Source organism: Hippoglossus hippoglossus, chromosome 11, assembly GCF_009819705.1.
Source record: "Hippoglossus hippoglossus isolate fHipHip1 chromosome 11, fHipHip1.pri, whole genome shotgun sequence".
In the NCBI taxonomy this organism is placed as follows: Eukaryota; Metazoa; Chordata; class Actinopteri; order Pleuronectiformes; family Pleuronectidae; genus Hippoglossus; species Hippoglossus hippoglossus.
In genome coordinates this window covers 7,496,387-7,513,773 of record NC_047161.1, presented here as the reverse complement: position 1 = coordinate 7,513,773, position 17,387 = coordinate 7,496,387, and the positions used below count along the sequence as shown (strand labels likewise).

Below are 17,387 nucleotides of genomic sequence, written 5' to 3'. Positions count from 1 at the left end.
CTCCATATATAGATTAAGATAAGGATTAGAGGGGATTTAGTGCAGTACAGACCAGGCTTAAAAAAACGTGCAGATTTACAGTAGACTGGGGCATCAAATTAAGGTCATTCAGCACAAAATAAATCAGCACTTTCAAAGCTAAGATTATTACAAAGAATTTACCAGTTGTATTGAATTATTGACAAAAAATGTGTAGCAAAAAGTCAATTGGTTGATTTGGTGTGAGTCTAATGAGGCTTAAAATCATATTATCACAGAATGTTCAATCTATGTAACAATGTGTGTATTTTTGGAGGCTGAATCAATCCTATAATAATGGCAAAGTCTCATTTTCTTTTCTAATATCTATTGTTTTCAGCCACTATGTATTTATATAGCTTTTTTTCATTTGTAAATACAGTGAAAGCCTTAATATCTATACTTTATTTCAGAATTACATTGTCAGCTGTCGACTTACTAAGCCAGAAGGCTCTAAAAACTTAACACAATACACACACACACACAGCAATGTCCCTGTGTGTTCAGGTCTGTGTGCCATCTCAACACATTTCATAATACACATGATAACAGAGCTCGTGCTCTTGATAGGATCACGGTTTTAATTCCTAGAATTCCACCACACACACACACACACACACACACACACACACACACACACACACACACACACACACACACACACACACACACACACACACACACACACACACACACACACACACACACACACACACACACACACACAAATATTGTCAGTCCCAAGTGTCCACCCTTCCTGAGAGGAAGTGCATCAAGTGGCTATCACCTCACAGGCTGACCACTCAGTAGTCACAGCACTTACACAGTATGTTTTTTAAATTTTGGTGAAATCCACTAGTGTGTTTATGGCTGAAGAACTGTCGGTCTGCGTGTGTGTGTGTGTGTTACGTGTCTGTTTCCTTTCCAGCTGTGATTTGTACCAGTAGTGCCTGGAAGCAATTTGGACTTTTGGTCGTCACCAAGTTGTTTTTTGCTTTTACTGCAGAATCGAGTGATAATACACATCAGACAGCGTGAGCCTCGGTTGCACTGTGGCACTTCTGGTTTAGTTTCTGAAACATACCCATTAGTGAAAGCCTCAATTATTATTCTTTTCCTTTATTTTTACTACGAGTCATAAATCCCAATGATGGTCAGTCGGATAACTGGCATCTACTAAGGTAGTGGTTCTCAAATGGGGGTTCGCGGACCCTCAGGGTTCTATGGCACATTTTCAGGGACTACATGAAAAGTTTCCAGATGAATCCATTAAAGTTATCATGATATATGGATATTCTGTATTGATACATTTAATACAAGTCTTATATCATTCTAAGACATTTCTCTTGTGTTGCTCTTTCACAAAAGGGGGAATAATTTATATCTTGTACAGGATCCATGGCTGAAAAAGAACCAGTACTGCACACAACCTAATTCCAGTAAATTCTGATTAAATCTATTCACAGGTGTGAATACAGGCCTGTTGAATAGAGATATCTATAATGTGATCAGGAATAAATGTGCTTAAATGTCAAAATGTGCGATGTGAAAAAACCTCATTGTGCCAGTCTTTGCTTTCATTATGTGTGAAAGTTACTGGATGTGTTGCTGCTATGACAAGAGAAACAGAAAGCCTTATTCAATGAAAACATTTACATTTACTTTCACTTCTCCCTTGAAAGCAGCTGGTATTTGTCTTAATATGTCCTCGGAGTGTGCCCCATGTGTTCAGAACGTTCGACTCTAACCTCTTCCAGTCCATAACACTCATCCTGAATAACCATTCAAATGTGGGCCTCACTTTAACTAAAACATTAAGACTATTAGCTGGGCTTACAGCAGCGGAAAAATTTGTTGGTACACATTGGAAGCCTCAAAACTCACTCTGCATAAGTTTATGGTCACACATACGTGAATGCAAAGCGAATATAGAGGGATAGAGGTCACCTCTATCCCTCTATCCCCGCGTATGGGGGGTAAACCCCCCATACGCGGCTTCCAGCTTTACAATATATGTTAAGTTACATCTCTGACCAGTCAGTACAATATGCACAATTATGTACTTTAAGATCCAGGGGCTCTTCTGTCCATTCCAGCAGCCGAGCTGTTCCATTTTGAAACTGTTGATTTTAAATTTTGCTTTGTAATGTGTATTTTGAAAAGTGCTCTATAAATAAAGTTTCTTCTTAATATTGTTTTTACTATTTCTATATTTTGTACGTTTTGTGTACATTTATTTGTTTGTATTATTTTCTTATGAAAAAAGGAGAAACAGCTCAAGCTGGAGCCGGTGGGTCAAACTCCGATCCCCAAAGCAACCATAAGGTCAGTTTTACTAAACCTGGTGTCCAGCCTGTCAATATGAATGAACAGACTCTTTATAACAGCTAACATCAGTCACTGTTTACTACCACAGCCATCTGCTCTGGTGTGTGTGTGTGTGTGTCAAGTGGAGTCCATTGAGGGGGAATAATCCCATTAAATGACTACCATTCTCTTTCACCAGAGTGACCGACTGAAACGTAAATGACAGCTGTGCTCTCTCTCTCTATCTCCACACACACACACACACACACACACACACACACACACACACACACACACACACACACACACACACACACACACACACACACACACACACACACACACACACACACACACACACACACACACACAGAGAAAGAGCAGCAGATGTGTCAAACCTGACATTTGCTTTAACATTACTACATATTCTTGTTGTTAGCATTTATGTATTTAATATACAGATTATCAAGGTTATTGCTTCAATTAATCAATGAACAAACTTTTTAAAGTAACTAATACTTCCACACATTCTCTTTACGTACTTGTACCATGATATTTAAATGATCTATAATGAAATTAAAAGAATATTTCAGTAGGGAACTCAAGTCACATGTTAGACTTCACGTATGTGTGTTTGGTGACGTCAGGGGAGAGTGTTTTCTCATTGCAAAGAAGGAAAAGCAGTACGTAGATGTGCAGCTGATGAGGGGGGAGTCGGCCGGGCTTGGAGGAGTGAGTGGGGGTGTAGTCCTGAGGAAGACACACATTGTCGCCTCCCCCTCCCTCCTCATTGTTGTAAAGAGAAAGTGGGTTTAAACATGACCTGAGGGTCGCACAGTTTCGCTCCCTCTGCAGAGCATCTGTCTGCCCGCCTGCTGACATTAAGACCTTTTCGGGTCACCAGGCCTTTCTTTAACGCACGCACACGCACACACACACACGGACTCTTCCCTTCAACGCGTGCTGTAAATGTATCACTGACAGACACTGTTTATTATGCACACAGCCATCACATACAAACACGCTCAACCAAAATCAAAACTGGTTCACTTAATTTAACATGACTGTTCATCAACGTGAGTAAAACTATAAAGTGCAGGGAGCTTACAATTTGTGTGGTGATAAGAGCTGTATGTGTTTTATCAAGAAAATCACGTGATCTCTGCAGCTGAGTTAATACATCACTTCCTGTCTCGGCCTGATGCACCCGGCGGCTCCACCTCTCGCCTGAATAATGCGGAGGATTTGTTGTGTCTGTGCAGAGAATCTGCTGCGGTGTGCAGTAGTCTGTAAAAGGCAGACTACTCTGTTGCCAAATCTCCGAATGTTACTCACAGGTCATGTCTGAAAATGGCTCATGACTACTTCAAACTTAGTCAGACCAGACTGTGTCTGTTGACACAGCAAATAACACATTCGAAAATAGCGTATCAGGGAAACCCTTAGTTATACCAGAGAGCTGCTGTCAAAACCACATGCTTTGGTTTCTTGTGGTAACCGAGCGACTCCAGAGCTGTTACATGAAGCCCCATGGTAGCTGCTGAGTGTGGAGCGAGCACTACCTACACATACTTCTTTCACAAATATTTCAAGTGGAGAAAGTGAATGAGTAAAAAATATCTCCTTAGAAAGTCTCATCATTCTCACCTTGACTGAATCCAACAGGTCTTTTGGGAAAAAACGCCTCAAACCAACATCTTTCCTGTAAAGAGAGAAGTAGAGATAAAGAATGTTTATTATACTGTAATTACACTGAGGAATGTTAATTGTCAGGCGCTGCCGTCTTTATCTGATCTTATTTTTTCCTCCGCTGAGAAATTACTAACAAGAGCTACAGACAGATATGAGGCCGACTGCGACTGAACACCAGCAGAAACACAAAGTTTTGTGACTAAGCGCTGACTTCAGAGCACTACTCATCTTTTCCTACGAGACGGGGCTGAGGAAAAACAGAAATAGAGCGATAGAGAGAGGCAGGGGAAGAGCACAAAGAGGGAGACCACAGAGACAAAGAGGGATGAAGGGAGCTAAAACAGGAAGCTGGCTAATGACCCAAACTACTCTGGAGAAAAGACCAGTAGAGATGGAGAAGCAGAGAAAGAGAGTGAGGCTGACGTCATCCTTTCTCCCCCTGCTCCTCCAACATAGGTCAAATATCAGTCTCAAACTATTATTACCATCACAGAGAAGGACTGCTGACAAAAAACGACTGATTAAACGATTTGCATTAGTTCATAACCCACAGGGATGTCTGCCAACTGCAGCCAGCTGATCACCAGCAGGAACATGTGTTTTGTTGCTGTGTAAGAGGAAACAACTAGTCAGCAGTTTGTATTTCTGAAGCAAAGAATGTGTCAAAGCAAAGAAAAACGATCTCTGACCTAATGTTTCACAAAATTAATAGATACTGGACATAAAACACCTGCAAAAAGTATCTCTGTTTGGGTTTTGTGTGGACATACGTTTGACTCATGTAATTTAAAAAACTAGTCAGACTGTAAACAGAGTACAGCAAACAGAAGATGGACTCTATGTCCGGATATCAGCTGTTTACACCGGAAGCCCCAAAACATTGGCCGTTGCCTCCACTGGCTAGTTCATTATCACACGATACCAGATTGGCTCCGATTGGCAAACATCCCACACATATGGAGAATAAAGTTTCTGATGATAACCAAATAATGACTTAATATTTCCTTCAAGGTTAAATTGTGAATCTGCCAAAGACATTTCTGTTTCCCTTTAAGTGGTACAGAATCATGAAGATCATTCCAGGAAATGATAAGGGAATTATGGACTTGGAAAAATGTTTACTGGTCTTTTGCTTTTGGAAGAAGAAACAGACAAAGGATGAAACAATTAAGCTAATAAATTAGTGAAATATCTGATTAAAGTTCTGATTGGAGACAACAGTGTCAAATATATAGGAATTGTTTTTTTAATCCACTAATGCTCAACACATGCCCCGCAGCCGCTCACGGCCAACTGTCAACTTGGTTTACCAAAAACTCGACACAGCACATTTTCTCTCCCCTTTTCTCGTTGGTTTGTAACAGTCACGATACAACAGCTTTTTCCAATCAGCAGGAGATGCGGTGAGACAGAGACACAAAGCAGAGAGAAGAAGAACACGGGAGGAAAATCTGACGAAAATAGAGGATGAGAGCATCGAGAAGAGAGACGGATGGACGCAGGATGAAGAAGAGACACAAAGAGAACTCAATGGAAAGACAGTGTGCATTCTTCTTGGTTAATTGGAGAGCTCGTTAGGCGGATGGACAGAAAGAAAGACTTCAGTGGGAGAGGACAGCTCATTAGAATCAGACCAAATTAGAGATGAGCAGCGTTAGGGACGGAGTTTGTTAATGCTCTTCATCGACATGCATCTATCGGGGAGCTGTTAGTGGATCGACAGATGAGGCAAACACGAAAGAGTCAAAAATGAACGAGTGTTAAACACGAGCGGAAACATGAAGGAATAAGATATCACAAAAGTGAGAGGTTAAGTTAGTGTTGAAATGAAAAATGTGAAAAATTTCTAATGACAGTTTGACTAAAAGAAAACAGGACAGATTTCCACGGCAAAATTCTGCACCTAAAACTGAGATACTGTGTTATCGTCTGGCATTAACATGTCCCGAAGATGAGGAGCCACATTGGGTGTGGGCCCCTGTAACACTTAGATCATGCAGAAAATACTCACTCCAGTAGTTCATAGTTGGATTTCTTATCCAGGGCGTTTCCTCTCATCTCTTTGAAGAACCTCCTGGAAAAGAAAGCAGTGGGACACAGAGAGAAAGATCCAGGTCAGCTACGTTCACTGAATACACCTCCACGTTCAAGGGATATTAAAGATTTGTTGTTTCCAGTTGTAAAACATAGCTGTTGCTTTGGAAAATGATAAATAAACGTTGATTATCAGTGGAGCTGAAGGAAAAACACACAAAAACAACTCAGCTGGAGAAGGAAATTATTCAAATGGTCCTTTTAAATGCAAAAATGTACCAACTTATTGATGGTTTCAGTGTGACAAACAAATACCAGGTGGGATCAAACCTTTACAATTTTTGATTTAAATAGACATCAAAACATATACAAATAATAACATAAGTACTGAACTTGATTAACTGGTCACTGCTGTGAACGTGTCTTACCTGATTTCTAAACAGCCCAGTTTGAGAGCCACATCTTGTTCTACCTGATCCCCGATCTCTGTCATGTAGTCATTCTTCACCTGCAGGACACAATTACACAAAGTGTGTTTATTACAACGTTTATTTCTGGGAGCAACCTGATGGCCCAATGGTCAAGGCACGCACATGGGCATACAAGCCCCTGTGCAGAAGGGTTTCGGACCATTTACTTCATGTCACCCCTCTTCCCTTCCTGTGTTTACTGTATCTCTACCATCACTATCCAACATGCCAAAGAAATTACTAAAAACATTTATTTCCTCAAGAAACAAATGGCATCACATCTATTTCTCACACAAACACACACACACAGTCCTACTGACCGAGTTTACCCACAGGCTAACACACACACACACACACTCTTCCTGCAGAACCATATGTCTCGGTGCTGCCTGCCGGCACAACATGAAATATGTTTGTGCGCCTGGGTGCCTCTGAGACTTTGTGTCTGTGTGGGTACCTGGTGGTAGAAGTAGTTGAGTGTAGGTTTGTCTTCTGTAAACTGCTGCACGAAGCCCTTCGGAAGATACCGGATCCTTAATTCATACCTACAGTGGAACAGAAGAAGGAGGGAGTGAATGTTATGTTGTGCAGAGTTGCACTGACGCCATTTTAAATCAACCAGTAGCAGAGACTTGAAGCGACAGTATTGTAAACGTTGGGGCAAAGTTTTTTATGTGTACCACTACTAAATTTTGTAGATGAGTTTAAAAATAATCCAGTTTAATTGATAATGAAAAAGCATAGTCAGCAGTCAGCTACTGCCAGGGAGGGAAATTAAGAAGCGAGACAGACAGAAGGAGGAGAGAAGAAAAACAATATGCAAGAATGCAAATGAGTAGACGGAGTGAAAGATGAGTAGAGCAGAGACAGAGAGATGTTGACTTGGTTTGACAAAGCAGGCATCTGGTTCTCTCTCCCCGTGCCAAAGGTCTCGAGCCTTACAATAGCATTAGCACCACGGCCGCCACAATAGGGGTAAAATATAGCAGAATATTAACATCCAAACTGCCGAACCCACACAGACACACTGCACCGCACACGAGCCCTCGCATCACTACACCACAGACGGGGTCGCACTATTTTAACACGACTCTGTTTGATATAAATCACTAATGCTACTGTGTTGTACAAAGGAGCAGGCTGCACATTGGAGGAAACAGTGTTACTGAATTCACAAGGCTAAATAGGTCATGTCTGACCAAGACAGGAGGCTGTTTGTAAAGTGTAACCTCACAGTTGGTCTCAAGAGAGAGATCGTTGAGGACAAACAACACCTGCATCAGGATAATAAGTAAACTTCAAAAACAGTTATTTTCTAAAATCTCAAGTAAAGCTCATCTAGGACACTAGATTATAACTTATTTAAAAGGTCAGGTTAGATAACTTCACTAATCTCCAAACGGCAAATAAAGTAGAGAGAAATCAGAGAGGTCACAGTGAACAACATACTGAAGACAAATAACTTATATTCCAACAGGACGTCCCTGTAGCTCAGGAGTCTGCCTGATCTCTTCAATGTAAATGCAATTGATCAATCAATAAATAAAATACCAATGGCAAGCGATGTACGTTAAAACAAATAAATCAAATATCTTAAAAAATATTTTTAGAAGACAACACTTATCATCATTGATTGAATACTTATCATAATTATTTATTATCTTCCTGTTGCATAAACACTTCTCTTACCTCCACTCCTCGTTTGGTCGTGCCTGTTCGTATTTCTCTCTAACTTGGGAAACGCCCATATCGGGGTGGAGCCAGTGCACCTGGTCTCGGGATTGGCTGTTGCTGAGGTGCAGACCGAAACAAGACGTCCAGCGCACTTTGTGGATGTCCAGAATTTTCTGGATGATTCCCTGGACACAGAGAGCGAAGAATTAAAAACACTTTCCCCCCTTTATCTGAAGTGGTGCTATCCTGGTTGAAGTGTCCCTGCACATGTTCAGTATATCAGTGTTAAAGCAGAGAAGCTCAGTGGACAAAAACATTGACCAAGAAGTCATTGTGCCAATTGTGCTAAAGTATATGTCTGGCATTTTGTATCAGGTCAACGAGGGCATCAGTCTATCCATGTGTGTATTTGTCTGTGTGTGTGTTGCTGATTTCATTTCATTAAACATGACGTTCCCACCCAAACAAGTCATCATACACACACTCCCCATAATGCTCACAGAACCATGTGCGTTGTCTTGTAAAACGCTAGGGGGTCTGACCTAGATACTGAAGGAAGGAGGGATGGGAGAGGAGAGGAGAGGAGAGGAGGATGAAAAAAGGAAGAAGAGAGGAGAGAAGAGAAGAGAAGAGAAGAAGAGAGGAGAGAAGAGGAGAGAAGAAGAGAGGAAGAGAGGAGGATGAAAAAAGTTTGAGCAGCACTAAGTAGTTTCAGCCTCATGGGAGTGGATCTAAAAGCACTGAAATGTAAACATACACTGGTACATGCACACACACACACACAAAAACACACAAAGACGGTGTCCTGAGGTTACATGCATTCACACGCAAATTTGTCTCATTGTTCTTTATCAAAGCAGACAGTTGGGACCTTGAGCCAAGGACAAAAAAAACAAAGATCCACCTTTAAAACCACCGCCAGAGGAAACATACTGTAGGTGAAGACAGCCTCATGAACATTTCTGCCCCATACAATGAAATCCAATGCAATTGCCGTGCACAAAATATTGCCGGCGTGAAGGTTGCAATGGTCACTTATAGTCGAGTAAGCCTCACAATATTCTGTGTTTGAATTGTGTCTGAAAATATCAACAATATCAAACACGTACAGATTATATAGAGCTAAACAGTAAATACAAGCATACATCATTTATAAAGTTTAAAATAAAAATAATTGTGGTGCTATAGTGTGATTGACTTAAAAACGATCCACTAATAGAGTTTAAAAATAAAAACTGTGCCACAGACTTCAAGTTCTGTCCAAAAACTACTGAAAACTCATCAATGAACAACATAGTTGCAGTGAAGGACTGTAATTTATTTTACGTTGATCCCACACACACACACAGTCCTGCTGCTCTATACTCACTTAAACTCCAAATGTGGCTGAAAATAATCTAAAACCCTTCAGATTGAATTTTTAATTCCACAGTTTGGCACCAAAACTGTTTTGGATTACTACTACTACTTAACTACTAAGCGTTTAACTATGAAGTGTCTCTAATATTTTGCACATACAGTAAGTAAGTGTTCATCTCTTCTTACCCTGACATCAGTTGCGTCTCCATATCTGATATTGGACGACCAGTGGCTGTTCTCAGTGTTGGTCTCAAAGTGGTGGAAGACTTTGAGAACCCTGTCCACGGAGCCGGCAATGGTTCGGTCTGACCCCCCCGCGCTCAGCCGCGACTTGGCGCCTCCGAGGAGGGCGTGATTCAGGTTGGGGTCCAGGTAGGCCGTCGCCATGGTTTTCCTCGCCGACACAGCAGCTGCTAGGTGTCTGTCATATTCTGAGGAGGAGAGAAGGCCAATCAGTTAGAAAGATGAGGAAGAATGAACAGATGAATGAGAGGAAAGTGAAGGAGATTCTTCAACTTTGAAACAATGACACCTTTCGTCAATTAACCAATCAATCAACCATTTAGGGCAGTGATTTCTGGGAGATACCAAACGGATGTTAGGTGGATCTTTAATATAATAACTATGAGAATAATCATATATTTGCAGCCATGACAGGATGAAAACATGTTCATGTGTCAGTTGTAACCCCAGAAGACAAAGTGCTACACTGATAAAGTCGTGACATCTAGTTAGCATGAAAGCAGAGGAAGGCTACACATTAAAGACTGCAAGAAAAATAGAGCCACGTTTTACACAGAGGAGCCAATTATATAGCAAAAAGTCCTGGTTCAGTAAGTTGCAGATTTAAGTCATTCCTTGTTTACTGTTGGCTCTATAGCTTTGAACCTTGAATATATTTGGATAATGGGTCAAATCCATTGTTAGTGAGTGACGAGTATATATCAAAAATAAAAAATAAAGACTATGGCCAGGATAGTGCATTTCAGGGGTCAAACTGATTTAAGCTGGGGCCAGTTCCCCCCCTTGCCCCGGCCCTGGATCATGCCCTGATCACAATTTCTAAGACTCTCAGATGAGGTTCGATCAATGAACTTACAAAACTGTTTGTTCTCTGCCGCTCAACTAATTGCTGCGGCTCTAGCTCATTCAGTTACATAACTCCTCCTCTCTCTGCTGTCGGCTACAGATTGATGCTGTTGTATTGTTGTGGACTTGAATCCTGCTCCTCTCTTACTGCAAAGAAACTGTAAGTTCCTGATGTGATATACTTTGGCAAGATGAACCCACAGGAACAAATGAGAGAGCAGAGGGAGAAATAAAAACAACAAGAGCTGCAGTCCAGGTCAAGGCTCAGTGTTTGAGCGCTCGTATCTGAAGACAATGCACCTCAGGCTGACGTTTTTCCGGAATTAGAAGTCCTGACATTGACACACTTCCTGGAAATTCATGTTAACTTCATGTGGGAACGGCAGACACAAGTACACACGTATTTTTATGTGCATGTGAGCTGCTGTATTCACGTAGAGAAAGATACTGAGATCTCTTTTCACTCTGCAATTTTCTGCTTCGCTATCTTCCTGTGCTTCTCCTCTCTCCTCCATTAGAGGAAAATTGATATGTTCCAGCAGGTAATTACACCTGAGAGAGAGAGAAGGAGACACACAGACACACACTCGCCTCAGAGGAGAGATTTTAAAGTTGCTGATGGATATATCGCACCATAAAAATGTGCTCCCATCTTACTTTGCCAATTCCAATTAGTAATGACTTTCATTGACAAATCACTTTGCTCCCAGCTCACTCACTCACACACACGCACACGCACACACACACATTTGCTGGGTAATGGCAGTGTTGGCAGTACACCAACTCAGTTCCCATGGAGTCAGATGTCACTCTTGTGTTTCCATGTGTGTGTGTGTGTGTGTGTGCAGAGGGAGATTTTTATTCATTCATACCTCTGTCCCAACACATGGGGAAGGGGCTACAGCCACTGGTCGCCATGGAAACACATGTCTGTCCCTCCCTGTGTCTGTCTGTGGCGAGGACAGATAGACAGCTCGCGGCTTCGCAACCTCGCATCACACACACACAGCAAAGCGAACTTCTCTTGTGCAGGAGTTACATAAATAAACACACTGAGCTGCTGACACAACTGTGAGAAAGCTTTCACATAACCCTAACACTAACACACTAACACACACACACACACACACACACACACACACACACACACACACACACACACACACACACACACACACACACACACACACACACACACACACACACACACACACTCCGTCTCCAAGGCAGAAATCTTTGTCTCCAACTTTTGTCAACAGCCTCTTCAGCCAACAGTTTCTTCCAGGGGCAGAAATCAAAAAGGGCAATGTTCTGCTCTGTTGACACTTCGTAAAGAGTGTGAAGATGCTACAGAAAACAAATGAGGGATAAAGTAAAAGATTCCCATCCTTCAAAGAGTTTCTTCTCTGTTAAGTTTTGCCTCCTTAATCTTCTCTCGTTATCCACGGTGGATAAAATCCACCCAGAGATGTAAAGTTTCTCATGCAGAAACTTCTCTGCTCCTCCGATTCTGTCCACTTCTGAATTACTCCTCAGTGGCCCCTCTCTGATGACAACACTCTGTTTGTTTTTTGCCCGATTTCTGCCCCCATGCCTGTGCTCCGTAGTTACACAGTTGCCGTGGAAGCGTGAAGCGACTCTCGCTTTGGAAAGGGTTCGGGATCCTGTGATTTGTAAGAAGACGGCTTCTCCGGCAAAAGTTCAAATCCAACTTTGTTACAGAGTTTTTTCCAAATGGATTGTCACTCAGTCAGCGGTCACAGAGAAAGAGGAGCAATTACTGTGCTCGGTGAGAAACAAAAAAGAAAGTTGTCGTCTTCTCTTAGGAGACAGAAAGTGAGAGAAAAGAGGGAACCAGAAAAACAAAAGGAAACAGAGACAGCGGAGCAGGGAGAGAAAGAGAGCGGGAGAGAAATGCAGCAATTGTTTCAAGTTGAATGAGAGGAAAAGGAGGACAGAGCAGAACAAGTGACAGAAAGTTGAGTGGGGGAACAAGAGAGCTGGACAGAGGACTCCTGGAAGAGCAGGAGGAGCTAGAAGCTATTAATATGCTAATCAGGGCTCCTCCATTCATTAGAAACCCCACCCACCTCTGTTACTGCAGGAGGAGACTGTGTCCTGTATGTAAACTCACAGCTGCAAGAAAAACACAAACCAATCCACTTTCAAACCACGAGCTCCCAATCAATCATTCTCCATATTGTACATCAGGTCATACTCTTCTTTCCTTTCCTTTCTGTTTCTAGAGCGCTCAAGGTGCTTTCTGGGAGCTTGTCTCCGGGGGAACGTACCTACAAGTGAGTGGCGCCTATCGTTGTGCCGGTTACGCCTGACCAGATGCCAGCCGCCGTTAATCAAATGGACGTTTATACGGCTGAACACATCCTCGACTGAAGAGCTGACTGAACAGACATAAGTCTATTACTCAACACTCTTTACTCTCTGGGCCGTCTAAGGCCAACAATTCATATTTGCAACCTCTGTTACACATGATGTATAATGTACCTCCGTCCATCCTGGGACACGTGTCCCTCAATTGTGACTCTCTGGTTTTGTTTCCTGTTAAAAGGGAGTTTTTTTGGTAGATTTTTTCTCTCCAGTTGAGGGTTAAGGAAAGAGGATGTTGCCCATTGTAGAGATTGTTCTGATTTGTATGTTTGGGCTATACAAATAAAATTTGATTTGATTTTAATCTATTTCAGAAAAACATCTGTCAATCTGACAGACCAACGACATTCCCGACTGACCACTATAAACCAATTGGCAATCCACCATGACCATTTTTTGTGGGCTGCGGTTTTGAAGCCATGATGAATTTGGCATTTTGTTCGGTGCCATTTTGGTTTCTTCAAACCAGCAGGAACCATGTTTGGGTTAGACTCTCTGACTGAGAGCTTGAGGACACTGTCCACCCACCTACACCTGTGACCTGCACCCATTGGTTGGTACTAGCTGTCAATCAATCACATGGTATTCATGCTCTGACGCATAATGTGCTTTATCGTCTTTTTGACGATAAATGGAAGCATAAAATCACACATGCCCTGCAAATAGTGAGAAAGATGGGCGTTCTCTGGTTTAACGTTTGAAAATGTGGACATGTTGTTTTTGGAGCACTGGCCAGGTAGAGCTGCCCCAGTCGCTCAGCTGTCACCACAACTACAATCTAATTATACGGGAAACACTGAAACGCATTTTAAAAAATCCCAGAACACGTGTTAAAGTGACAGAAACTTGAAATCCTGATGTTTCATCGTGTCCCAGATAAGTGTGCGGACTACAATGTTTTGTGGGCGCTGCCTGAGAGTGTGTTTGTGTGTGCACGTGGTTTGTGCTCCATCTCAGGCACTGGCCATTGTTAAGAAAATCTTGTGAGAGCAGGGGGTTTTGGTGGAGGGTGTGTGTGTGCGTGTGTGTGTACTATTGAAAGCCTTTTGTCAGGAGGCCGGATGTTGCCATGACTAGGAAGCGCTCTTTTGGGCTCGAGCCAAAGTCTCTTTATCTATTTCTATCTCTCGCTTGTGTTTACGAACATCATTATATTATCAGGGGAGGAAAACACTCACATTCTGCTCAATGTACATAAAATCTGGAAGGTTCAGGAAACCCTCTGAACTGTAACAGCCACTTTGATGTTTTATCAGTGAACCATCAGTGTATTCACATTAATGCTGTGAAATGTAAATCCAAAGGCTCTTTGAACTAAAGGCATATTTTACCATATAAATACAGTATTTTCCCAACATTTCTCAATTCTGTTTAAACTAAATGTTAAAATATACATTTTTTTGTACTTGCAAATCGAAGATAAAGCAAAGAACTACTGACCTTTTGAGTCGGCGCCCCAAGACTACTGGAAGTCTAATTTACAGTTCCCTTATCAATTTGTAATATTGAAATGAGGTTCCATTGATCTTAAAAAACAACCACTGTGTGTCAAAAATAAATTAAGTACTGTGCCACATCACAATGATTAAATCAGCACACATGGATGTAGCAGTGATGAAACGTTCTTGTGCTGCAATCTTCTCAACATAGGAGAAATACGAAACCGGTTTATGCAGGGTTTTTAAACATGAGTAAACCTGCTAAATAAAAAGTCGGGGAGTCCACTAGAGGAGTTTGCGTTTCAGTCCCCCCCCCCCGATGCGTCATATTTGACGTCATGGAAGCACAGACAACTGCGGCGCACTCTCACCTCGCTGTCTTACCAAATTAGCACATTCACCCTGGTGTCATGTTTCCTTCACGGCCGATCAGAGCCGGAGCCGATTAAATAGAATCAACTGACACGGGAGTGAATGCGTTTGTATCCATTCCCATTGCAGACGAGCCAGATGTTAGCAAGTGTTAGTGGGGGTTTTGACCCAAGGGAGAGCAGCTATAATTTACATTCTTCCTGTGTCTGTGTGAATTAATTGCTGGTATTTACAGTTTGACACGATATCATATTTGCAAGCTTTACAGTAGGATAAGCACTAATTAGAGTGCAAGTATTAACCCTGGTCTCGCTCATCAACCAAATAAATACAGTGGATAGAAACATGATATTAACTTCAGAATTAAAACTTAATTACAGGAAAACGGTCCTTTAAATAAGCTAAAAAACACATGTACACACTCTGGTGTCAAACATCCTCCCTCCATTGTTTTTGTCTCGCTTCCTTGCAGCTGGCAACAGGTTTGTGAAACGCATTTACAGATGATGATGCAGTAAAGTGACAAAGCAGGAAAACAGAAGAAGTGTTATTTGGAAATGCCGAACTCTATTGTGTTTTGGGTGAAAAAGATCAACAGGAATTGCTCTTGATAGTTACAATATGTTGGTCACTGGCAACTTCATTAGTTAAATATAAGTGGCCAGCAGGGCGAGCTTTCTGGGCATGAAGCCACGAGACATGAATATGCTCCCCGGCTTAACTTGTCTCAGTAGCACAAAGGAAAACTAATTTTCACCCTCATGTTATAAAAGCTATTCTAAACTATTCTGTTTGCACTAATGAGAACAAACCCACACAGATAAAATGTCTCACAGTCAATTTTCTCCTGCTCAATTATCTTACTTATATCACACACACACAAACATGACTCACTTAAATACAGATCTTTAGAAAGTCTTTACTAGCATTAGACTTCTTACACACTGCTACTTTAAGAAAGGCGTTTAACCCCCCCCCCCACCTGCTCTGCCTGATGGCCAACAGCTCAGACTGTCGTTGTTTAACATTTAATCATGGCCTGAATAAAAGTTTAATTCTAATTCTGTCCTCCATATGGCTGAGGTAGCAGCTTGTGAGAGTGTGTGTAAGAGGAACCTGACACACATAAAAGGCTGGTCATGCAATGACACAGGGAATTTTAGGCCACACTAATGTGAAGCAAAAAAGCTAATGTGACATTTGGTAAAACTGAATTTGTTTTTAAAATATCAAAGAGGTATATTTGTATGGTCAGACAGCCAATGATGACATTTGTTCCTATTGTTCTCATAGGTACAAATTGTGAATGGATGATTGAATGAAGCGGCTATAGCAGGTGTTTGAGGGTCAGTTACTCACCTGTGTAGTAGGCAAGCCTGGAAATATCTGAAACACAAACATAGAAAAAACATGAGGGTTAGCTGGTGTGTTTAATTATGGAGGTGCTGCATAAGGAAATCAAAAATGTCAAAAATGTGTCAGGTCCCACAGCAGGTGTTCACGCTTCAGCAGCTGAATGTGAACTGCAGAAAGGATGCCAGTGCCAGCAGCTCTGTGATACTTACCAAATTAAAAATCAATATCCTGTTGAAATGTAAACAGGATATTGATGTTTTTTTTCCTAAAAATCAATACCTGCATTGTTACATAAATGACCCACACCCCCGATGGCTGAATGTCCGCCTCGGTCTAAAGAGCTAATTGGGACATGGTTTATTGTTCAGGGATTTAGGCGTCGCTGCTTTGTGATGTGGATGTTACACTGACCTGCATTTGTCTGGTGGAAAACTACAACATGACACGTGGTGGTAGTATTTTTTTGTTTTTATAGTTTTATTGATATTTCGATGGAATAGAAAAATAACAAATACAATACAATACAATATCCCACAAACCTTACATACTTTGCACATGACGTACACAGCACGACAAGCAAAAGGAGGCATAACACATTTGACAGGAAAGAGTGAGGGATGGGAGGGTAAGGTAGAGTTGTGAGGGGCTACTGATCTTGGGAATGTGCATCAAATTACAACAGTCTAGAAAGAGGTGCCAAGTTTGTTAAATGGGCCCTGAGCTGTGCATCTGATTTTATCAAGTTTGTGGGGCAGAAGACTTCCAGCTAAGAAGAAAAATCCTGCAGGTTATGTTAAAAATGTGGTTGTACTATTATAGGTTTATATTTAATTTACATTCTGTCAGGATATTAAGCACAAATTGTAGGAACATGCTTATCTGACTTCTGCGTGAATGTGCATGGGGACTGTAGCATGACTGCAAAACTCGAGTTTGTGAGGAGAAAACACGCTTGCATGCTAAAAACAGCACAAAATGCTTCATGGTTTCTAAGCTGAAAGCAAACCTGGCATGGTCATACTCATATCATTGAGTGGTGAGGTACACTACACTGTATATACACTACCGCCCCCAAACTCTCACAGGAAGCACAAGAGGAGCCTTTTGGGAACCTGACACCCAGTTACAGCAGTGATAGGGGCTGTATGTAGGAGGAGGTCAGGAGGATAAGTGCCTAAGTGCTTTAGAC

At 41.7% G+C, this 17,387-nt stretch overlaps 1 protein-coding gene across 19 annotated transcripts in view; it reads right to left on the bottom strand.

Annotated features, from left to right (window-relative positions):
* Nucleotides 1–17,387, bottom strand: part of ptk2aa (protein tyrosine kinase 2aa) — a 58,644-nt gene that overhangs the window by 24,302 nt on the left and 16,955 nt on the right. For 9 of the 19 annotated variants that reach the window (XM_034599788.1, XM_034599764.1, XM_034599767.1 and 6 more), the window contains exons 1-7: nt 11,516–11,737; nt 9,741–9,985; nt 8,211–8,380; nt 6,979–7,066; nt 6,480–6,559; nt 6,029–6,091; nt 3,973–4,027 (exon numbers count right to left, since the gene is read on the bottom strand). In XM_034599788.1, coding sequence (XP_034455679.1) covers nt 3,973–4,027; nt 6,029–6,091; nt 6,480–6,559; nt 6,979–7,066; nt 8,211–8,380; nt 9,741–9,985; nt 11,516–11,639 — 825 coding nt within the window. In that variant the 5' untranslated portion in view covers nt 11,640–11,737. Of the gene's footprint in view, nt 1–3,972; nt 4,028–6,028; nt 6,092–6,479; nt 6,560–6,978; nt 7,067–8,210; nt 8,381–9,740; nt 9,986–11,515; nt 11,739–16,201; nt 16,229–17,387 lie in introns of those variants that run through there. The other 10 variants (XM_034599779.1, XM_034599778.1, XM_034599781.1 and 7 more) reach the window with 4 other exon arrangements.